The following is a 23793-nucleotide window of genomic DNA, read 5'->3' on the forward strand; positions in this document are numbered from 1 at the left end:
AAAAAAAAAAAAAGAGTCTGAGCCAGAGTAAATAACGTCACGTGGGCGAGGTATGAAAATGGAGATTTTCTGTGCCTAGATTTATCTCATAAAACCCCTACCTCGCCCAGTTCTATCGTTAGAAATGCCGACTTACTTGCTGAGTCAGCTATTTTTGAATACAAAATTACAAAGGAAAATGGTCTAGGCGAGCTCACGTGACGAGCTGCTGAGCTTGGAGGTCAGGAGCCGAGCTCCACAAGTGCGATTTCCAGCGCGACAGGGTTTCACGGCGATGAAGTGGAATGCGGGGGCGGGAAACGAGTTGGGGAAGATGGAGAAGGGGAAGTGAGAGTCTTGATAGTAACGAAAACAATATATCTTGCTAAATATCTAAACTCATAGCTTCATCGTTAAATATCCCTGTCCGAAGCTACTCCCTTTCCCTCTAAAGTAGCTCAATCTCCACATCCGCGTCGTCGCCATCAGAGCTCTCCGAAAAGTCCACAACACTCCTTCCCTCCTTGCGCAACCACTCCTTAGCAGACACGTCCAATCCGAAGTCCCGTCCCGCTGCACCATCCCGTCCCCAAACAAGCAACCTCCCAACCGAGATACTGTTGATTGCAACTTGCAAATTCCCCGGCATTATCCGTCCGCGGAGATGCGGGAGACACACCATGTACAAACAAGCTCCCGCCCACGCGAGCCACACAACACAACATAGGTAAGCTACAATCCCAAATTCATACCTATAGGTAATCGTCTTACGGTACATAAACACCTCGCCCGTCACATCATCGGCATTCGCAGCAGCCGAAAGACGGGACTTTGTGCCAGTGACCATGTTACCCTCGAACTCGGTCCAGCGGAGGTTTGTTATCTTATGCGGAGTAGAGCTGAGATTCTGCCAGCGGAGTACGGCGGCTAGTTCCGTCCTTCCTTGGTAGGAGAAACCATTCAGGATTATGTAGAGGGCGAGAGCCGGGGCGCGTGAACCCGCCTAGGTAAGATAGGCAGCGCAAGTCAGTACTGTTGTCTTTTTTCCTTTTCAAAGAAAAAAAAAAAAAAAAGAAAAGAAAAGAAAACGGCGAGACTCACAAGACTGTCACTCCATCCGTTTCCTGTGGTGCGGTAGTAGTCCATCGTGGCCGGTAGCGGTAACGGATCTGCCCGTAAAGTCCGGATTCCATCCGCAAACTTTTAGGCCCTAGCTTCGTCGATGATGGCCCATTGCAGGTTGATACTAGCTAAGTCAAAAGCCGTCCCGGGGTTTTCGACGGCCCAGAGCGGCTTCTCTTCTTCTCAGCTGTACTCTATGTCGGAAATAGACTGGACTTTGAGTCCGGAGAGTGACGTTGGGGTCTCGGAAGTTGTTGCGGGCTCGGTGGCGTTGTAGACAAATTTGACGCGTTTTCACTGTCGCTGTGATTCCCGTGGCGCAAATCGAAATTGGTCTGGGCAAGACTTGAGACGGTCCCACCATGCCTTTGCGGTTAGCACGGGTAATTGGAGGTATGCTATAGTAACACGAGACGAGAGATGTATCGATGGACGCTGAGGTGTTTCCTCTATAGCCTCGGCAGGAGCGAACTTCGCGATAAATAAGTCACTTAGCAAGATCATGAATGGAATTTGAGATTGGGCGACTTACTGGGGTATTTGCGGATGTACATGGTATCCTGTAGTACCGTAAAGGTAATATTGCAAGTTTCAAGAAGACAGGTATCCATGACAAGATTGCTTTTGACCCAACAACCCTGTATACAAACTTCCTCGGTCCCGGTGGGGCTCTGCCAAGGAGAACGAGGGGTGGTGGATGTGTCCGCCTCGGCCTACCGGCTCCAAAATTTACCCGAGTTTTCTTGTCCGTTTCCAGGCTCTTGGGTGACGTTCTCACACATGACTCGCCATGGAAGAATACCGAACCCGGACGTGGGCGTTCTCACATAGGGCTTCGACGAGACTAACCCCAGAGCCAAGAAAACCACAGGTAGGCGTAGTGTACTGTCAGGTTGCCACGAAGATGAGCCTGAATAGACGGATTGGCCTGACTAGGGCTAACAGAGGCAGCAATGACACAGAAGCATCGAACAGGTGATCACGCTGCCATTCCAGGCCTTGGCTCGGAAGGTTTGGAGCTGTCACGGTCGACAGTGGAGCCCGGACGACCCGGGGGCGGGAAGAGACTCCGAGACCTAAATGGGAAGGCAAGTGTCGAAAACGGACAGACCCGGCTAGCGGACCCCGGCGTGGTACGACAGTAGTGAGAATCGCTACCGTTTTCAGGGGTCCACTCGCCCACCCTCCAACCTCTCATTCGACATGCATTGACACCGAAGACGCGTGGAAACTTGGTAGAAGCCCCCGTCCCCGGATTTTTGGTCGCGGCCCTTGCCCTTATTCCCCGCACCACGGGGAATACTGGTGCTCGAGAGGTGCAAAGAAGCTTCAGAGCCTCCCTCAATAATGAAGCGGATAATGTCTCCGTTGCAACCTCTAATTCAGCCGGAAAACTACACGTACTACCTCGACTGCCCCAATTTGGAGGCCGAGGCCGTTCATGTTCGGATCGACAGTCGTGACCCCTGGTTCGTGGCCTCGGAACCAGCACCTCGAAGACGGTGGCTCAGGACATCCTGGCAGCGGGCCACGGACGATGCTCGAGCCCGACGAGATAAAAAAAGGGGGGACCTGCCCCTTCGATCAGGGGGGGAAGGGGAACGATCGACGAGTCTCGACGAGTCTGAGGTTCTGGACTAGGGACGATCAACACGCGTCTCCGTCACTTGTGATCAACGGCCAACGGGAGACGAGATGCATCAACGCAGCTTCCTCGCTGCCGCGCTGGCGTTTGCCGGCGCGCCAGGCGCCGATGCCATCCTGCGGTTTTCGTGCTCGGAGCTCGTCACTGAGCGTCTGGATCCGTTAGTTACCTTTCTTTGCGCTGTCGAGTACAAACCTCAGCGCTGAAGTAGTGAGGAAAATTAACATGCCGTGTGTAGCCTCGTCTTCCCCGGCGCCGCCCAATCGCCCCATCTCCACCAGATAGTAGGCGGTAACATGTTCAACATCACCATGGACCCCAGCCGGCATAACATCGGCGAGGAAGCTACCTGCACGACGTGCACCTTCGCCGAAGACTTTTCCAACTACTGGACAGCCACGCTCTTCTTCCGGGCGCGCAACGGCAGCTTCATCCGCGTGCCCCAGAGACCCAACGTCGACTTCGATGGGGCGCGGGGCGGCGGCATGACCGTCTACTACACGGCGTCGTACCAGAACCAAAAGGTCACGGCCTTCCAGCCCGGCTTCCGCATGATCGTCGGCAACCCGTCCTACCGCACCGCGGCCGAGGCGTCCCGGTACCGGCAGATGACCTTCACGTGTCTCGAGACGCTTTACACGCGCACGGGCGAGACGACCGACATGCCCAAGCAGCCGTGCAGGGAGGGCATCATGGCCAACGTGCGGTTCCCGACGTGCTGGGACGGGCGGAACCTCGACAGCCCGGACCACGCGAGCCACGTGGCGTACCCGAGCAGCGGGACGTTTGAGAGCGGGGGGCCGTGCCCGGCGTCGCACCCGGTGCGGCTCCCGCAGCTGTTCTACGAGGTGATCTGGGACACGCGGCGGTTCAACGACCGGAGCCTGTGGCCCGAGGACGGCTCGCAGCCCTTCGTGTGGTCGTACGGCGACTACACGGGCTACGGCACCCACGGCGACTACGTCTTCGGCTGGAGGGGCGACTCGCTGCAGCGCGCCATGGACGCCAACTGCGACGGCCCCGTTTGCCCCCAGCTCCGGTCCCAGAGCATCTCCGCCGGCAACCAGTGCACCCAGCAAAAGAAGGTGCCCGAGAACATCGACGGCTGGTTGAGCGAGCTGCCCGGCGGCGTCCGGATCACGGGCCCGCAACCTGCGGCGGGCGGGGGTAAGTTTGGGAATTTTATTTTATCTATTTTATCTCTATTTTACATATATATACATACTATACATACCACATGTTTTTCCTGTGAGAGGCTGACTGACAACTGTTCTCCCTGCAGGCGGCGGCAGCAACCCAGGCAACGGCGGCGGTAGTAACCCCGGAAATGGCGGCGGCAACCCCGGAAACGGAGGCGGTGGCGGCAATGGTGGCGGCTGCCAGGTGCAGAGGTGGGGACAGTGCGGCGGCCAGGGCTGGAGCGGTTGCACAACATGTGCATCCGGGTCGACCTGCCAGGCCCAGAACCAGTGGTACTCGCAGTGCGTGTGAACCGGGGGATGGAAGCACGACATACCGGCGGTGAACGGTGTGAGAGACGATGAGGGATCACACCACGTCGCTGCTACTAGGTAACACTATTACTTCGATTCGCTGTATATAGCAGGGGCCCCCCCTGGATCGATCATATAGAGGAATATATCGAGGATTCAGTATCTACTACCACTTGGCTTGGCCTGCAGATTTCTTACCTGAGGCGAAGCCGTTTCCGATTCCTCCGAGAGAGCACAGCGCCGGCGATCGAAGGCTGGGTATCTCAGAACACACCCCCATACGACTCGCCCATCAACTAAGAATCCCTCTGGTGCTGTACCTCAACAGTTCCGAGGGAACTTGTCGCACGACGAATAATTAACCGCGCCATGGTGGCGCTAAGCAGGGTTGTAGAGTACAAGCGGCGTGGGATCTAGGTTCCCTGGCTGTCATCTGACTCTTCTCGTTGGCTTCCGATTGATAGAACAATGTAGATAGAGGAAGTCAGCAAAATAGATCCGTAATTTCCAGACAGCGAGGGCTTAGTTGGTTGACACCCCGATTTCTGGGCGCTGAACGGTCGCTTGCGTGACGTGACTGCACTCGGTAATTATATGAATTTACACGAGTGGCTCCTGGCCAAGCCGTCTTCATGTAATTATGTATGATATTCTGACATGCGATGACCGTGCATTTCCTACCCTCCCCGGAAAGCAACCATCCAATTCGCACGGTCAATCCCCAACTCGGGCACTTCGCCAGTGGGTAGAAACGTCCATAGATGCGCAAGAGACAAAATACAGGTACCGGACCTCCGACTGAGATGCGCTAAATGTGTTGTCGACTCGGTTGACATGCCATAGCAGTTTACAGGTTCAATCCATCTCCTGAGCAAACGAACTGTTTGAACCAACCTCTATTACATTGCACGTACTGTACAGGCACCGAAGGGATCTCAGTACCTGTTTGTTTTGTCGTATATGGCTGCGAAACAGGCAGATGTGTCAAATTAATAACGTCGTAATCTTGTAACATTTGGGTATCTCTGAACGCTAATTTAATTATGCCTTGTTCCAGTATATCCTAGCGTCGGTAAGGCCTTTGCGGCTGTTCAACATAGCCCAAACATCAGATCCCGAGCTCGACAGGAGGCCGCTGGTGTTGAGGGTCGAGCTCGGCGGGATAATATTGGGTGATATGGACAGGCGCCGGCTCCGCCTTCCATCCTTCGGCGGGTCCGGTATGGTAAGGGAGGCTTCTTGCTTGGAGCTCCTGAAACGCCCTTTCCTGTCTCTTGAGGTAGCGAAACCATAGGACCGCGCAAAGAATGCAGAGCACCCCGAAGATGCCAACTCCGACGCCAATTCCGGCCTGGGCGGCGACTGGCAGCCCCCCTGAGGGCTCCGAGTTTACGCCGCTACTGCTACTGCTACCGCCGGAGTTGGGGCCGCTGCCCGCGCTGGTTGGTATTGAAGTCTGTGGGGTTGTCGAGAGGGTTGGTGACCCAGTGGTGGCGGCTGCGTCCGTCCCTGTCGACGACGAGCTGCTGATTGTCTGCTCACAAACACCGCCATGCTAGTGTCAGCACCTAGTAGTAGTCCTGAGAACAACGGCTCACCGGCTCGGACGAAATCGCTGGACTTACCGTCGCACGTGGCGCAAAGTCTGTCGACTGAAAGCGGATCTCGACGCCGTACGCGCCGATGCCCACCTCGGTCCTCGCGGTGCTCCTGACGACGGTCGAGCCGTCTCTGATCGAAGTCACGGTGGGGAAGCTGAACGTCGAGGTGGCGTCGGCGAAATACACGGTGCATCCCAGGCTGCTCTGCCACGGCCAGGTCGGCCTGACGCACCGGTAATGGTACCCCAGCGCCGTCGGACAGCATGTCTGGATCGTTTCGGTGACCTGAGCGATGGAGCGTAGAGAAGTGCACGCCGCCGTGTATCCGGACGGGCAGATGCCGGGGCTGTAGTAGTGGTTGAGGGAGGGATTGTAGCTGGTCGGATAGCAGTGGGCGGCACCGAGGGGGCCTTCAGCCCACCAGGCGCATCTGTCACCGCAGCCAACGACGTGAATGCCGGTGCTGGATGCGCAGTCGGCGGGCGGGGTGAAAACCGTTGTGAGCACGCCGATGCTAGTAGCCATAGCTGGTGTAGACTAAAGTCAGACGGGCGACTCTGGACGGAGTGGAAGCATAGCCAACGCACTCGGATATTGGCGTCCGCAACGGGGCCCGATTCCGGCGCCGGCTTGCTGGGCGTGAGTTCTGTAGAGTACGAAGGTGGTTACGAAGGTGGTTGGGACTGGGGGAAGCGAGAGGAAATGCGGAAAACCAAGATAAGGTCAGCTAGGTAAGGTAATCAGCCCTGAGCGCAATGTGCAGTACGAAGCACCTGTGCCCCGGCGGGGCGTGTTCCGACCCCCCGTGGCGGCGGAAAGGAGACTGGAGACCGGGAACAGGGCTCAGGTAATCGCCAATATCAAGTTACCGTCGGCCGATTCGAACAGCCCCCTCCTCTCCATCCTGGTAGTCTGCCCCTGGGGTGGGATGCTGCAGCGATCAGCAGAGGCCGTTGGCTCTGAACGGTCACTCTTGGCCAATACAACTGATGCTGCATCGTGAGCCAACAAGTCACTTAGTTCACCGGCGTTGGTGCCAAGCTTGGCCCCCAGATGACAGCGTCTGAAGCGTTTGATGTAGTAGTGGCGTTGTCTACCTGGGTGAATGAAATGCATGCAGTAAGCGCGTGAGGTTGCTGCCAGGCGGCTTCTCCCCACTGCCTGTGATCGATTTAGGCGCGAAACGATGGCGTTCCAGATGTGGTTCGTAGCCCTGCCACACCCCTGGCCCCCAGATCTTAGTCTGATGTAACCATTCGGGAACGCCGGCGTTCTTGTGCCGAATAACCACTCCGACGTCCACTACTAAGTACCGCTCTATGGGAAAGACATACGCCTGACCTCTGCCTCAGCACGTGGAAGTTGTTGGCTAAGGTAGTGAGCTGGGAAAACTGTCCCCAGGGAACAGAGTCCCTCGGATCAGAGGGCCACACTTACTGGGATGTCGCTCCGGGGCGGCGGGGCCTGGCACTTGCCGAGGACCAAATTTTTCTTTTGCACCATTGTAAATAGGGCCGTCCTGGCCATTGCTCTTTACTGAGACAGGACGATCAATTTAGCACTCTTTTCCACATTTGTTACAAGCTCAGTTGACGAGCTTTCTTTACGTGCAAACTAGTATCCATCTGACCAGAGGGAACATCTATCTGCACATGCTGTTTCAACCTTGTTTGGACAGCAGGAACCCCATTTGTTGAGGTGTCGCCTAACCTGTCTTGTCTACTGGAATCTGGTCAGTCTGGCATTTGGCCGTCTTTGCCCTCTCCCTTGTTTTGATGGGTATGCGGGTGTTGATGTAGTATTTCTACACCATCTCAGTAGCTTCCAGGTCAACGATGGCTCGGTGCTGTAGTATTTATTACTTACCTTAGGTTTATCCGATGGTCTTCCAGAAAAACAAATTGGCTGCTCATTTCATACACATGACCGTGGCGTTCTTCACATTGGGTGCACGGCTACCCGTTGCGCGTGCGGGTTCCTGTCATAGTCCATAATGATCTAATTACCAGTAATTCTACTCTCTTTCGCTCGGTACCTACTTACTTATCTACTTACCTACCAGCCTGGTTCCTCTGCTCTTGCTCCTTCTCTCTGCGAAGCCTTGCCTCGCACCTCTCACACTCGACGAGTTTAGCTCTCTGCAACTGAACATTCTCCGGGTTGTTTATCAGCTCGGGGCACTGCCAGCAGAAGGCTTCACGATGGTTTCCGCAGCATCCGTTGATGTCGACCCAGAGCTTCGCATATGGGCCAACAATGCCGGTCCTAGGATCGTAAGAGGGGCAGAGGGTGCAAGTGTTCTGGTCCAAGGCTACTGGGCAGAAGAAGAGCACTCTTTTCATCTTGCACATGGCGAGGAAGAATTATTAGGAATTTTTCTGGAGGTGGCCTTTTGGGAGAGCGGTCTGCTAGCCGGTTAACGGAATGGTATCGCTGATACTACTACCAGACACCGGGCAATGGTTTGTATCGCTTTCTTTAAAGCGGGTGAGCATCACTGCGGGCAAGGTGATTGTTTTGTGGGCCCGGCCTTCAGTGCTCGAACAGGAGGGTCGTGGTGGGCGGCGCTAACGTACTATCTCGTTACCTTATGTATAGCACCTCTGCAACAAAGAACTTGTGACACTGCAGGGAGCGAAAAGGCGGCTCAGGAATAGAGCGTTGGTAGGGGAGAAGAAGAGAAAGTGTGCCTTGTTTCTGATCCCAATATGTGGGAGACTTTGAGCGGTATATATACAAAAGAGATGCCCTGCAGCTAACTGCGCTCTAACTCTTGGCAGCGCTAAACCCTTTCAGATCGCAACAGAACTTGAACCCTCAACGCCATGAGACCTGGACGGTTCTGGTATCACTCTTCTCCAAATCTAAGTCCTGGCCAGCCTCGCGTATCCAGCATTCTGTGCTGTACCCCGTCATTCATTCAAATTGTCGGTCTACCTAATTCCTATTAAAGGGTATGCCGGATTCTCTAAGGATAAATAGCTTAGGAAACCGTGCCGTATGGGCCGGGTAGAAAAACCTGAAATAGTAGTAAAGGAAAGCTAAATAGTGAAAAGGAAGAGACCAAAAATAGAAGGGCCTTATAGTGCTCACTGAGATTGACTTGCCGACGCACGTGCTAAGAGACAAGACAACTGAATGTTTTAAAACGATGACACGGGGGCGGCATGAGGGCGGGCAGATAGAAGCGGCAAACATGAGCGAAGAAGGAACTTGGAAGGTAGTATTGATGAAAATGGAACATGTGAACCTTCCTTCACCCGAATATAGGTAAGACAATACTAGAGACATACTCGGCAAATCTTACGATCGCCTGTAGCCTCTTCGTTCAGCGCTATGCTGCGTTCGCCTGCTCACGTCTTTGCTTCCACCCCTCAAACACCTCTGGAAACCCGGGCAGGTCCATGGCCCACAAAAATAACACAACCCATTCCAATCTTACCCGTAATATCGCATTTATTCGGTCGCAATCAGCTTGCATCTCTTCAGTTCCTCCTAGGATAGCGATGTATTCCATGTACTTGTAGACTATCTGGAGGGGGTCGGTTCTGTAGTTGTCAAGTCCGTCGAAGAAGTTGTCGAGAAGCTCTCTATGCCTAAAGAGGAGATCGATCCGTGTAAGAACTTGATCCTTGGTCTCATCTATCGCCACCTTGGGTAGGTGCTTTGTCTGTTGCGGATGTCCAAAAAAAGATGATTAGCACATTGTTGATTTTTTTTTTTTTTAAAAAAAAAAAAAAAAAAAAAAGAGGAAAGAAAGAAAGACAGAAAGCTTGGTGATCATAAAGAATTTAAAGACAGCGCGGGATGGGGACGTACTTTGAATTGCTGATATGGATTTCGTCTCCTCTTCTTCTCTTTCGCTTGCGCCTTCATGACCTTCTCCACCTTGAGCGCCTCATAAGACTCGCGCATCATCGAAACAAGGGAGAGCTTGAGATTGTCGAGCGAGAGCTGTCGGAGCTCCACCATCTCGGCCTCCAGCCCCTCAATCTTCTTTTCATCCTCAATAATGTCCCAAGGTCTATCCTCCTCTTCCCCTCCGCCGAAACAGCGGCAGCGGTGGGGGATACCAAGCCTTGAAAATTTCCACAGTCGCAGCTGTGCTAGGATACTCTGTCTTGCCTCCCCACCTCGGTTGGCGTCTTCGAGCGTTGAGAGGTACTCAACCACCCAAAGCGGGCTTATAGCGTCGATCATGATCATGTCTTGGAATTGGGCACTCAGTTGATCTGAGGCAAGATGGCCGTTCTCCGAGCAGGGACAGTGGCAGTCATCCGTGATGCTTGCGAGGGGCTCAGTGTCTTGTTGGCGAGAGGCTGAAAGGAGGAGACGAACGACTGTGAAAACGGCGAGAACTTCGGCAAATTCTGGCTCCATTATGCGTCCAATCTTCTTGACTACCTTGTGGAGGCATGTTTTGCCTTTGTGATCTCGGATGTCGGCGCGCGTACCGGCTGCGAGCAGCGCACCGACAACCTGACTGTTTAGTGATTTCGATGCTGGAAAAAGACAGTGTTTGCCCGACTTGTCTCGGTAATTGTAGCGTGTGAAGCCGACGTCTATGAGTCTCTGGGTTGTGTCGACAGTTCTCAGAAGATGGCCAAGGGTGCTTCCATTGTCGCCAAACACCATATTCAAACGATTGCCAAAGTCAGGGGTGGATAAGAGGGTTTCCCAGAATCGGTCTATCCACCTCTTCTTCATGGGCGAAGTTAGCCACTTAACCACGTGCCTGGTCTGTTCTGCGAGCCGAGCCCACACGTCGAATGGACCCTTGGGGCTCGCTTCGATATCCTGTAAAAGGTCCCATATCAAGTCCTCCTTGTTCCACTGGAAAGCACACTCGACAAAGTCCAACTGTCGCCAGTTGCTGCGAGATGTGAGGCTTGCCCCCTTTTTGATGAGCAGTGAAGCCGCTTGGCCGTATCCCATCGCCAATGCATACGTTAGCGGTGTAAACCCCCATTTATCGGGCACATCGATCAAGGCCGGAACGTGGCTGACGAGGAGATTGAGAATATCGCTGGATTCTGGCGCAAGCGCCGCATGCATGGGCGTCTGTCCGAGGAAGTTGCTGACAGCATGGATTCTTTGACCCAATCTGACGACCCACTCCTTGACCATCACTGTATTCCGTCGGCAGACGGCTTGATGCAGCGGGTGTGTTCCGCCAAAGCCTGTCCGGGATACTGTCAGAATCCGCATACTCGAAAGTTCTCGTTGCTGAGAGCCTACTACCTTCGTTCAGATCAACTATTCGGGCAACAAAGCCGATATAAAAGGGATCTTGCGCCTCGAAGTTGGGTGCCCCATACATCTCCCAAGGCCCTGAGCGTGGGGTACATGGCTCGGGCCACGTGGTAAAGAGTGGATCATCAGTGTCTTCGAAGCTCTGTCCCAGGCGAACCAGCGTATCGACGATGACTAAGTGCGCAGACTCGCAGCCCCAACCGGCTACCTCGAGTATGAATCTGTATGACGGGCTTTAGCAACTTTGCGAACAATAGCCCGTGGAAAATGCACTTGTACTGTACTGACTCAGGTGTATCGATGCCGGACTTAACCCGGAATTCGTCGACAAAAAGCGTCAAAAGTTCGAGCTGAAGATCATTTCTGTGGCCATACTCCCCCCAAGGCCCGCATCTGACAAGCTCCTGTAGATATGTGCGGCCTTGTGGATTGACGTGCGTCTTAAAGGTAGGGTCTGACCGATACAGTTGCCTGAGGGTCTCCTTTGCTTCTTGTATGTCGATATCGTCGTGCTCCAACCTGACCAGAGTCCTGAATCCCATCGAAGTGGCCTTTACCACTCGTTGCACGCCACCAAGCACTGGCTTGATCGAGAAGCCCGCCGCGCCCGTGATGATTTCTCCGCCCACGACCATGCTTATTGGGATACCCAACCAAGAAAGTTGTATCTGGACGGAAAACTGATATCGGCGAGCGTTGCAGCTCTCTCGGTCGCAAGCTCTGAAAATGGCGCCGAGCGGCGTATAGCGAAAGGCCCAGAACGTCTTTTTAGCGTGGCAGGAACAATGGCAATGCCTCACGCCGCAATAAGAGATTTTTGGGCTGCGAAGGACAGACTGCATGACCATTTCTGCCGGGACATAATCAAGGCCATCAGAACGGCCGTCCTCGGTCGGCCCCGGCTGAATACCAGCAGTCTGAGCCACAGTTGCTGTTATCTTGTTGTCTACTAGTGCCCTAGAGAGACTTATCAGTCACCGTGTCACGTCTCGAACACCCACCCGGTAAGTCTCGTAACCACGGAACTCACAGCATTACCCTAGTTGCTAATATCAGTGATAATGCGCTGAATACCAATAACGGTTGCTAGATAGTTGCTTACAGCGTGATATGCTCATAAGCTCGCCGTTCCAGCTGGTCAAGGCTTCGTATTTCGGTAACAATGGCTTGATCGCCTTGTGCTAGGAGCCGTCGCAAACGGGAAGCCTTGGTCGACATCCCCCTCTCCAAACCGCGCTCAAGGCGTTTTAGCACATCGAAAACCGCGCTGTAATCTGCTAAGCAAGTGCTGAGCAGAAGCTCGTAGCGGGCGTCAGTCGTTGCAGCAGGAAGATTGCTTAGCTCCTCAACTCTGCTGAGAAAGAAACGAAGAAATTCAAGGTTATGTTCGATCTTCTCGATGGTCTCGGGTAAGCCTTTGATAGCTGCTGACCTGGCCTTTAGCTTCTTCGTTGTGTCGACAATCTGGATTGACAAAGAAAGCAACCCGGCAGCGGAGGCGACGACCCCTATGATCTCGGCCATTGTAACTAACGCACCGCCAAGGTATGGATGTGCGGGCATGCGTTGTTTCCTCGAGAATGGAGGGAATTAAGGAAGTGGGAATCCTTGATGGCGGGCGACAAGGCTCTGGAGATGAGGACGCCCAATCTGCCTAACGGTCGTGCAAGCAGAACCGCCAATCATCCCCGCCCGGGGTGGGGGGGAGCATGTGCGGGGTCATGTCGACAGCACCAAGAGCAGCACAACTCGGAGGGTCATCCTGCTTGCTTGTGTGCCGACAGGTCGAGTCAATCAGAAGAGTTGCCACCAGTCTTCCTGGCGGACCCTGTCATGTTTATCGCTGGTAAGGTGGAACGATGATAACAACATGATGGCGTCTTGAGAGCGTACTAGGAAAGCTCTACTGAAATAATGGCGCGGAACAGAACATAAACTGTGGCCGTCACTCCTGACATCGTCACTCATGGCCCCGTTTACTTCACTACCCTAGTTTCCCTTGGCAACGACCAGCAGACCGAAATGCGGCCCTAAGTCGTCGAAATACTCGCGCCAGAATTCTTGGCCAAACTCGCGGATCGCTTGCTCCCGGATGCTGTCCTGCAGCGTAATCTCTTTCCACTGGATTGTGCCGTGCATGCCACCCCTCCTTGCGGCGCGCTCGTAAACCTCGATGGGGAGATGGTAGTTACGAAAGACAACGGCCGGCTTGCCTTGTGCGTCCAGCGCCGCGACTTCGACGCGCCAGCCGTTGGGGGTGTCGCCGTTTTCGGAAGTCATGCGCTCGTAGTACCTTTGCGACACGCGGATGAGACGGCGCCGGCGCTGCTCAAGCGTTTCGTCGTTGATGCGCGCGGCAAAGGCGTCCAGATCCTTGCACGCAACGGGCGGTGGCGTGATTCCTGCAAATATGGCACCGGGGCCGTTGAGATTCGCAGAGATGGTTGCAAACATGCCAGCCAGCTCGTCCTCGTCCCTAGCATAGTTGAGCAGCCACGCGCCCACCACGAGGTTGAAGCCGGCCCCGGAGTCGGTATCCTCTAGACGACCGAGAGTTGCCGCATCGCCGACCTGAAATCGCAGCCGGCTCCTGACCGATGGGTCGAGTGACTGGGCCGCTTCATGTTCGGCGGCCGCGATCATGGCGGCACTGAGGTCAATGCCCACTACCGATGTGGCGCCCCAGTCGAGTAGCAAGCGTGAGTAGTACCCCGTGCCACAGGCGAGATCGAGCACGCGGGCGCCGCCGACATGCGGGGCAACGGCCGCATGGAGATTTGATGACTCGATGCGCGCCGTCGGTAGCTGCTTCATCATGGTGTAAGTAGCGCCGATAGCGTCGTACTGTGGGTTCGCCATGATGGCCCGGATAGGTCGATGCGCGGTAGCAACAACTAATTAGGGAAGAAGTGAAGATGGTTTCGGCGACGTATCGGTTAATGTAGGTAGGTAGTTGCAGTCAGTTGTGGGGGGTCGGGCGGGCGAATCTGCATTTTGCCAAGAGGAGAGCTCAGAGCTGTGGGAAACTTAGCTCACACATAGACACCTTCACATGACGTCTCTCATTCTTTCGCAACATCAAAGCTGTAAAGCGAGTTAGCCATCGATACCTGTCTACCTAGTACCTTAAGCAGACTGCTGTCATTGTGCCCGTCAAACCCCACTAAACAGAGCTTAGAGCGAGCGCGAATTGGCAACCCTCTCATGTTCATTTAATGTTTTGTTGCTAGAAATATTGTGCTGGATATGCTGACTGTTACTCGTTTTGCTCAAATGGCATGCAAGGCACCTCAGTCTGTGATAGTAACGTCCGCATCTCGTTTCCGATCAACCATCGGCCGACACACCGGATTGCACAGCTAGTTGTACCTGATCACCTAACCAACACTGGATACCGTATTTTATGCCCTTGATTCCGCCGTCAGTCTGACGTTCGGTTCCCTCAACGATTTTGTTTCCACAATCGAACCACGGACCATCAACAACACTCTACCCTGCAAACATGAGCCAAACCATCAACGCGGTCCAAATCCCCGGTCCCCGCACCTCCCCAAGCATAACCCTCAGCCCCTCCCACCCGGTCCCCTCACAACCAGCCGACCACCCCAACGCCGTCCTCATCCACGTGCACTTAGCCTCCATCACCGCGTCCGAGGTCACCTAGCCCGAGCTTTACGACACACCGACCCGCATCCCAGGCCACGACATCTCGGGCACCGTCGCCGCCCTCCCCCCTTCTCAGACGCCGAACTCTTGTCGCTCGGCTAGGGACGTTTATGCCATGCTCCGCGCCGACGCGCCCCGGGGCGGCCAGGCCGACTAGGTGCACGCCACGCGGACCGAGGCTGAGGCAGCACGCAAGCCGGCGCGCCTGATTGAGTACGCGCAGGCATCGGCCCTGCCCATCCTGGTGCTTGCCGTGTGAAGAGATGCTGGGGAAGTGGGCGGGGCCGCCACCTAACGGCGCGAGGGTGCTGGTCACCGGGGCGTCGAGGCGCGGTTGGCGAGGATGCTAATTAGTGCAGTTGGCGGGGCGGGGCGGGTGATCCCCGGAGCGAGGATGGTTATGCTACCGTCCGCAGAGAGGTTGGTGTATCTGTGGGGGCTGGGGGCGGATGAGCTGGTGGACTTACGGTCCATGATTGGAGATGGGATTAAGGAGGGGCGTTAGTACGGTATTGGATACCGTTAGTAGGGAGGTCCTGTGTAAGAGCTGGAGTGTGGTCAAGGATGAGAGGGTGGTGGTTGTAGTCGCTAATCCGCCTCTAGCGTAGGCGCTAGACAAAGGGTAGTACCAGTCGAAGCTGAAGGCCGTCCCCAGGTGAGGTACGTCTACTTCATTATCTCGCTCGACAATGAAGTGTTGGAGAAGGCTATATAGCTTGTTGATGAAGGGGCTATAGAGCCTTTGCCTGTGCGGTATGTTCATGTGTAGCAGGTTAGAGCGACTAGGCTCAAGCCTCGAGGCTCGCTACAAGTGGTTCTAACTAATAGTAGGTTAAAGCGGACATCGTGTTAGTATGTGGATTTGGGTGCTTGGGCGGATATGAAGATAGAGGACCCAAGGGACGGGCGGTGCTGCACATTGACGCGGCGGAGGGAGAGGCCCCGCGATGGTGGAGTCATTGGTGAAGATTGGGGCTGATGTTGGGGTGATGAAAACCCTGGTTTGACGGCTTTGGAGCTAGCGGGTGATGCGAGATGGGACGGGTTGGTGGAGATTCTTGGTCGATCGAAGGGAGCTTTGGAAGAAGAAACAATGAGGGGCCTTTTCTATAGATATTTGCCTAGGTAATTATCACACTACAAGTAGGACCGGTGATGGAGGGCAGGGTTGGACCGCGAAGTTCGGCCGATGGACCCATATGTTCCCGGCCATGAGGCCCGGCACCGGCGCGTAGTGGAAACCCACTCCCCCGCCCCTTGTACTATATCGTAGTAGGTTGGATGGCAGGCTACGGGAATACGCAATACGCAATACGCGAAGGATTTTCTCCCTGGCTCCATCACTGTTTTAATTGGCGGACATGACGGTCATTCGTCAGTCAATGAGGCTGGATCCTAACCCAGAGCAGCCAGAGCAGTCTTACGTGCCCCACTCTCTAGGTGCCAACGGATTAATTTAATTATCAACCCACGACATGCAGGCGAGATTTCCCATCGGCTTCCAACACCGCGCACTCGACAAGATGGATGCTTTGTTAACGGGGCTATACACCCCCACCAGCGTGGCTCTGACTTGTCTTCTCGGGCTGGTCGTTGTATACCCACTTCTCCGGTCGATTTATCGCATACAATTTGATGCTCTATCCGGGATCCCCGGGAAGCGGACGTGGTCGGCTTCACGATTGCCATTTATCTGGTCCCTGGTGCGGGGGACGCTAGTTCAGGACCTCGAAGAAATGCACCGCCAGTACGGACCGGTACTGCGTGTAGCACCCGATGAGGTCTCCTTCGCGCATCCGGATGCATGGAGCGACATACTCCAGCCCCGGGCCGGCGGCAATCCGCCGTTTCTCAAGCATCCCACATGGTGGACGCCCATGCCTGGCACCCCCCCGGGCTTGGTCACGGCGATAGACCCAAAACTGCACGCCGCCATCCGCAAGCGCCTCTCGCCCGCCTTTACCTCAACCGCTCTCAAATCTCACGAGCCGGTTCTGCATCAGTATGTCGACTTGCTTATAGAACGCCTACGTCAGACACTTGCGTCTGGTGATGAAGACGGCGACGAGATTGATGTTGTCCGATGGTTCAACTATCTTACATTCGACGTCTTTGGCGACCTTGCATTTGCCGAGTCATTCGAGTGCCTCCAACGGTCGCAGTATCACAGATGGATCGCTTTGATTTTTGAGAACCTCAAGTATAACGGAGCCCTCATCTCATCGCGCTTCTACCCCGTTGTCGACTGGATTCTGGCCAAAACAATTCCCCCATCTCTTCGCAAGGCACAGAAAGACCACTTCCAGCAGATCGTTGAGAAAGTCCGGCACCGGCTGGATCATCACCACGAGACCCGACGATCGGACTTCATGTCTTACCTTACATCCAGCCGGGGACCGGTAGATGTGAACGACCAGTTGGGCCTGGATATCATCAATGCTTCATTTTCCGAGCTCGCCATCGCGGGCAGTGAGACAACAGCCATGGCCTTATCCGCAGCATTGAACCTCCTCATCCACAACACCGACAAGCGTGACATCTTGGTGAATGAGATCCGGCAACGCTTCCGGACCTACGACGAGATCACAGCTGACGCTCTTCGGGGCTTGGTCTATCTCAACGCCGTCCTCAACGAGGTGTTGCGGTTGTGTCCACCGGTGCCCTGGATGCCTCCTCGGCAGGTCCCTGAGGGCGGGAGCACTGTCTGCGGCAGGTGGTTGCCCGGCGGGACCGCCGTGTCCATCACATTCACCTCCATGCACCGCGAGCCCAACTCCTTCCACGCCGCCTCCGAGTTCCACCCGGAGCGCTGGCTGCCTATGGCAACTACCGACAAAGACTCGCCCTTCTTTCACGACCGGCGTCAGGCCGTGCAGCCGTTTAGCGTTGGCCCCAGATCCTGTATCGGACAAAATCTCGCCTGGGCTGAGATGCGACTTGCCTTGGCCAAAGTGCTGTGGACGTTTGATGTGGCGGCACCAGCAGACAAGAGCAAGTGGGTCTCGTGGGGGAGCTTGAAGACATTTCTGCTCATTGAAAAGAAGCCTATCAAAGTAGTGATGAAACTACGGACTCTTTAGATGTCTGCCTGTAACCTCATCTCCGGTCAACGGATCTATGACTTTTGGGCGTTTTCGAAAAGTCCCGCGCAAACCCGGCATGACTAGTATTCTTGCACGGGCAGCACTTGATTTTTTTTAGTGCTGTTAGCTCACGGAGGCTACTTTTACAAGACGGGGGAACAGTTCAAGCTTCTTCAGTTTCGAGCTAAATCAAGCCAATTATAGAAATTTCAACGTATTCCGGTCTATAGATAGTTTTTGACCTCCTGCTGGCACCTGGAACGTTTTTGAGAGCCGCACGATATGTCACGAAATTATGACCTTCTCCGCCGAACTGGCTCACGTCAGATGCGCAATGCTGGCTAGTTACCTTAAGGACAGACGGCAACTGAGTTTCTTCTCGGGTATTTGTATGGGCGTTCATTCGTTTCCGAGCGTTACACCGATTCATTCGTCAATGGGACATGTGATGATCGTGATGATGTCCCTAGAACCATTTCGGTATTAGGAGTCTTGTACCTCTTTCTAGTTCTAATCGCCTGTTTAATGAGCAGTGGCTGGCCTTGATTGCTCTCCACAGGACCCTGCTGCATGGGCATTATGACTTCTTCATGGCGTCCCAGCACCCCTCGGCAAAGCCCGGCGTTGAGGAGTTTGGCGGCCAAATACGCCATGCCCGGTTGAATGTTGAGGCACGGCATTCACAGTTCCCTAGAGCTCTTAAGGCATCGCCTCCCAGCGAGTTTGGACATCATGCTGACTTCATCTGCTTTGCCATGATGGCTCTCCTTTACGAAACTGTGCCCGCGTTTGAAGACACATGGATAGAATACCTTGGCGATCTTGCCCGTTACCGTATGCCATGGTTATTGAAAATCACGATATCCAGGACCGAGAAGTGCGGACATGCGTTTGCCGCCATTGTTGTGGCAGTAGCATAGTACAACGTTGCTATGCATGTCGCTGTATACTACTTATAATGGTACTAGCAGTGACCTTGTAATCAATGCTGACGAGGGAGTCGATCGGGTTGGTTGGGGGGGACGAGCCCGAGGAATACATAGATCTTTTCTCGCTTATCGGTGGCGTCCTGGGAGCGGAACTCCTGAAGCAGGTCGACAAGCTCGAGGGCGGTGGGCGAAGTGGATAGGAGTTCAAGATGTTCACTCCCAATGGCACCTAGGGTTGGTGCGGATCAAGGAGTGAAAAGCATCGAGATATCAGAGCCGAGACAACTGGGCTCCTGAATTGGGCACTGATGTGGAAACTGGGAGAAATGGCGATGAAAACGTACTGGAGGGGGTGCTGTCGATTGTATTGGTCCGAGAATCGATTACTTCGCACAAAGATCTCACCTAAGACACTCGGGAAGCCTACAGGCTGTGATGCTCTGACGACCGAGCCAATCACGCACCTGCACGCGTTTCGCCGTCGGGCTCCCCAAGGTCCTAGCCACAACCACACGGTTGCAACTAGACTGCGTAGCGTTCTGTATGGGTAGGCCGTCCATTCACAACCAAGTAGGTACTGTACTATACCTATACTTGGCGGGACCCGGGGGGCCTTAACAACGCAATCGATCACTGGGTGGTTTCCCGCATCACTTGGGGCTAACCTAATTACAGGCCAGTTCTTGGATGCTCAAATATACAGACGCATTACGGGAACCCCGTGATTTGTGTCGTGAAAAATTACTAGTACAATCCATCCTTCGCGACATCGGCTATACGTAGTAGTAGTACTCGAGCGTCCAATATCCCATTCGCTCAGCCGACGCCAGGCAGTTAGTGTCTAGCAGCAGCGACAGGTTTTCCAACGTTTGCGTGTACATCGCCACTCTGCTTGCCCTTAACCTCCTCAGTATGGTGTTCCAGATTTGTACTAGCCTAGTCCCGCTTGCGGAACGAAAAGGGGCACATCAATGAAGACGGTTCATCTCAAAGGGAAGCTTAGCGGTCTCGGACAGGAAGGCCCGAAACAAGATATATTGGTAACATTGCAAATAATAAAGAGGAAGTGGCAGCAGTAGACGGTTGTTTTTATAGTAGGGCTAGTAATGAAATGGCGTAGAAATACATATCTACAACCACATACCCATTGGAACAAGGGGGAGGGCAAAGGTGGCCAAATGCCAGATAGACAAGAGAGACAAGACAGACAAGATAGACAAGACGCCAGGCGACACCACCACAAATTGGGCCCCTGTAACCTGAACAAGGTTAAAACAACATGTATAGATGTAGCACCCTCTGATCAGAAGGACATCGCTTTGCAAGCAAGATAAGATTGTTAATTGAGCCTACAATAGGTGGGGAAAAGAGTACTGAATTGATTGTCCTGTCTAAGGCGCAATGACCAGAACGACCCTGCTTATGGTGTAAAAGAAAAATGGATTGACGGCGAGTTCTAGCGCTCCCCGGAGCGCCATTCCAGTAAAATGTGGCCGTCTGTTCAAAGGGACCCTGTCCTCTGGAGGCAGTTTTCCCCCAACTCAACAGTTCGGTACTATAGTAATAATATGGAGCACTGAGGGCTAGTACTGACTCTATTAGGAGAGTCGAAAAAGAGAAAAGTGCGAGTGCCGCTATTTATATCGTATTGAACAAAAGAGTTAAAAACAGATACCTAGTAGAATAAAACGGCGTCCTAGGTTGGTATATGGCTATTCTTTGAAAGAAAGATACCTACTTGGAGTTAGGTCGCCCATTTGGTGCTTGGAGCGTAGCGGGGGTACACGGCTCTGTAGGATAGATTGGGCTGGCACTGCAGCATGGGAGATGCTGAGTACTCGAGAGTGACTAGTGCCCTGTGCGCTCAAAGCTGCTGAACATGGCGATAGGGCCCAGACCTACAAGCTGCTCCAGACATGATCAGTCCCGGGAGTTCCAGCATCAGGGGCGAAGATGCATTCATCGGCCCAACGCGTCCTTCCGCCGCATTGGCTTGGTGCCTGAACTCCGCTCGCTCGAACCCTTAACTATACTTCCACTAGGCCATCCTCCTATCCGGCGCTCCATCCACCTCGCACTTGGTGACTCCATCCAACGCCACACCCACTCCTACTTCGTAAAATAGATCCACTTGCACATTATCCTCCTTTCCGTCTCTGCCTTCCCAGCCCTAAACGTTTCCCACCTCTCCCTCGTCCGCTCCCACCTTCACCTCTCCCATCTTCTCCTCTCCCACCTTCTCCCCTCCCACCTTTTCCTCCTCCATCTCTCCTACCCTTCCCACCCTTCCCACCCTCTTAACCCCAAACCGCCCCCACAACCCGCCACTACAGAACCCCCCTCCGCCATTGGCCCCGACGCCGCGGCCGGGTCCCCAGCCAGCCCGCGGGGTGCCTGTGTTACGGGGGGACGAGAGCTGCTGGAGCACCGGGCATTCGGGACGCGTTACCGGCGCAGTACGTGCGGAGGGAGGAAGAGGAGGGCGAGAAGTAACGGGAAGGGGTGATAGCGAGGCGGGGGGAGGGGTGGGTTTAACGGTGTTGGCGGGGTTGGCGGGGTTGGCGGAGATGGTGGTGGCCTTGGGATGGGGTTTTGGGGAGGGGGGGGGTTGTGAGAGAGCGAGGTTGTGAAGGGAGGGGGGTTGTGAACACTGAAAGGAGTTGGGGGTCTGGAGACGGGAGGGGGAATGGAGTGTTCGTAGGGAAGAAGGAGAAAGAAGATGAGAGGGCGCCTGGTGGTTGGCAGGATGAGCGGGAAGTGGTTCCGCCGACGAGACTATGTTAGGTTTAGCTGGGATGGAGGTATGTGCCAAGCTAAGGCATTCCCTGGTCCCGGTGTGGGTGGGGATCGGCGATTCAATCTATCTATTTCTACCTAGGGGGCGGGCCTGGGCTTTTATTCCGGAGACCGTACTATGGTAAGAGTCTGGCTGACTCGTCGTACAGGATATTATTGCGATGATTGGCTGGGGTCAAGATAATTTTAGATATCACCTGTTTCGCAAGTTTGGTTTCTTGTTGCTCGCTACAGCACTAGCGTAGCATCGGAGTTTGCCGTCGAAGAAAATTTGGCACCGATTAGCCACGCCAAGCGGATAAGGCTGCCACTGGTACCTGTCGATCAGTTCTATAACACAGCTAGTAAGAAAGTTCGAGCTGCACGGAGCCCTAAACTTACGGAATATTTCAAGAACCCAAGAGCTGTAGACTGTATGTTGCGAGACTCGATGTGTGACAGTGTCTTCCGGATAGGGGCGGCTGGGTCGACCCATCAGGGACAGCTCCGGCTGCCAAGTAGGTAAGGTAGGTACTAAGTACTATGATTAAATCCACATGATATTTAAGGGCATGGGGCGTTACCTATCACCAAGCGCTGACGCTTACACCGACACACCCAACTATCGCAGTGGCAAAGACTGCAGTTGCCACCAGCATACCCTTGCTACTTAGCCATCTCTTCGCCGGGGGGGCACAAACAACAGCACTCGGGAGCAGAGGGAACGACCGTCGAAATACCTGAGGAAAAGCCTTCTCCCGGGAGCACGGGAATTGTAGAGCACAGCACACTTCCAAAATGCTAGCCCAAGTAGTCACTTCCGCAGCAGATTGATAAACCGCAGTTTTGTCTTTGGAACAGCGCGAACACAGTCGTATTGTTGGAATACTACCTAGGATGCCCGCAACTGTTACAAAAAATGACAATACTAAATGAGCTAATAGCTGGCCAGCTGGTAATGCTCATATAGTCTCTCAAGAAAAAAATCCACCAACCCATCTCCTCTGTGCTGTCCACCCAGCATCACTCCACTCTTCCATGCGAAGCGATTTGAGCCCCTTAGTTGTTGCAGCGCGCGCTGGACGGGTTGACGCCCGACCTGGAGCAGCCGTTGTTAGAGGTGCAGTCCCGGACGAATGCGGTTGGCACGCCGTCGACAATGGTGTAGATGGAGTTGAAGATGTTGGCACCGCCGCTCAGAACCTCGAGCACCTGTCGGACGCCCTCACCGCCTGCAGGAAGATAATTGGTTAGCGAGTCGTCAGAGAGATTGTATACGCTTCAATGATTGCGGAGCTAGCGAATTCGGGAGGTGCTAGGCCGTTGAAGGTAAGGGAGAGACTTACAGGGAGCATTCGCGGCGGAGTCGAGGAGGAAGAAACCGCAGCTCTGCCCATTCTGCGGGCAAACGTCGTTCTGGCGCGCGACGAGGTTGGACCCGGCGTCGACGGCAGCGGCCTGGACGGAAGACATGAGGGCCGAGGCGACGGCGATGGCGGTGGTGATCTTGAACATCATTTTGGCGGTTAAGTTTGGATGGTTTTGCTTTTTCGTGAAGAGCAAATTGGATGTGAATCTGAAGGCTGTGTGATGAGAGAAGAAAGAAGAACGACGATGGTTGAAGGGCAGCTGGTCTTTATAGACGGGTATGTTCCTCATCATGTCCCCTTCTGGCATCTCTGCATCGCCACGCCCTCTCTCTCATGACTGCCTTGTTGGTCATGCGAACAGTTCGCTGACATCACAGGATGCTGACAAGAATCCAGTCGGATGACACCCGGATACCAAACTTTCTTGCATTCACATTCAAGACCGTATTCCTTTTGCCCACCGGATAGACCGGTTCAGCCCTGTGCCTATCAAGCCGTGCGACCATGGCGTTCGATGATGGGTAGGATTGAGGTGCTGGGGATAGTTTCAGCGATGAAGGTTGCTTCCTGAGATGCATAAGGCCTAATAGGGCGCGTCGTTGTACAAAATGGGAAACGTAACACAAATCCCATCCGGGCGAGAACCATGGATGATCCAGTCGCGGATGAACGTGTCGAAAGGATTGGACTGTGCGCTGTTGCCTCATTCGTCAAAAGGTATCAAGCGGTCTGGGCGATCGAAGGTATAGTAAGAAATTGGAAAGAACCCTGTTTTTAGGCTGACGTCCAACCTCACAGCGTTGGGTCAGGCGATGGCCTGAGGCCGTAGGAAACGAGTTCAGAATAGTAAGGTAGTTTATGCACGCTCACCGGAGAG

General features: G+C 54.2%; 6 protein-coding genes across 6 annotated transcripts; 2 read left to right on the forward strand and 4 right to left on the reverse strand.

The window, feature by feature from the left end:
* Positions 1-2796: 2796 nt before the first annotated feature.
* On the forward strand, positions 2797-4237 carry MFIFM68171_10209 (CBM1 domain-containing protein; the record flags this gene model as incomplete). Its single annotated transcript, XM_071065628.1, has 3 exons — positions 2797-2906; positions 2985-3913; positions 4029-4237. 3 exons carry the CDS (start codon positions 2797-2799, stop codon positions 4235-4237), a joined length of 1248 nt encoding a protein of 415 aa, XP_070921729.1.
* Positions 4238-5347: 1110 nt separating this feature from the next.
* MFIFM68171_10210 (Mid2 domain-containing protein) lies at positions 5348-6365 on the reverse strand (the record flags this gene model as incomplete). Its single annotated transcript, XM_071065629.1, has 2 exons — positions 5348-5773; positions 5865-6365. The coding sequence occupies 2 exons, from the start codon at positions 6363-6365 to the stop codon at positions 5348-5350; spliced, it is 927 nt and encodes a 308-aa protein (XP_070921730.1).
* A 2809-nt stretch (positions 6366-9174) lies between these two features.
* Positions 9175-12617, reverse strand: MFIFM68171_10211 (uncharacterized protein; the record flags this gene model as incomplete). The annotated part of the gene is made up of 6 exons (XM_071065630.1): positions 9175-9510; positions 9660-11020; positions 11082-11314; positions 11382-12050; positions 12124-12132; positions 12196-12617. The coding sequence occupies 6 exons, from the start codon at positions 12615-12617 to the stop codon at positions 9175-9177; spliced, it is 3030 nt and encodes a 1009-aa protein (XP_070921731.1).
* A 465-nt stretch (positions 12618-13082) lies between these two features.
* Positions 13083-13952, reverse strand: MFIFM68171_10212 (Methyltransferase domain-containing protein; the record flags this gene model as incomplete). Its single annotated transcript, XM_071065631.1, has 1 exon — positions 13083-13952. One exon carries the CDS (start codon positions 13950-13952, stop codon positions 13083-13085), a length of 870 nt encoding a protein of 289 aa, XP_070921732.1.
* Positions 13953-16234: 2282 nt separating this feature from the next.
* MFIFM68171_10213 (Cytochrome P450 monooxygenase astJ) lies at positions 16235-17839 on the forward strand (the record flags this gene model as incomplete). The annotated part of the gene is made up of 1 exon (XM_071065632.1): positions 16235-17839. One exon carries the CDS (start codon positions 16235-16237, stop codon positions 17837-17839), a length of 1605 nt encoding a protein of 534 aa, XP_070921733.1.
* Positions 17840-22605: 4766 nt separating this feature from the next.
* On the reverse strand, positions 22606-23064 carry MFIFM68171_10214 (uncharacterized protein; the record flags this gene model as incomplete). Its single annotated transcript, XM_071065633.1, has 2 exons — positions 22606-22778; positions 22893-23064. 2 exons carry the CDS (start codon positions 23062-23064, stop codon positions 22606-22608), a joined length of 345 nt encoding a protein of 114 aa, XP_070921734.1.
* Positions 23065-23793: the final 729 nt, after the last annotated feature.

Source organism: Madurella fahalii (assembly GCF_045866475.1).
Source record: "Madurella fahalii IFM 68171 DNA, scaffold_6, whole genome shotgun sequence".
NCBI classification, from domain to species: Eukaryota; Fungi; Ascomycota; class Sordariomycetes; order Sordariales; genus Madurella; species Madurella fahalii.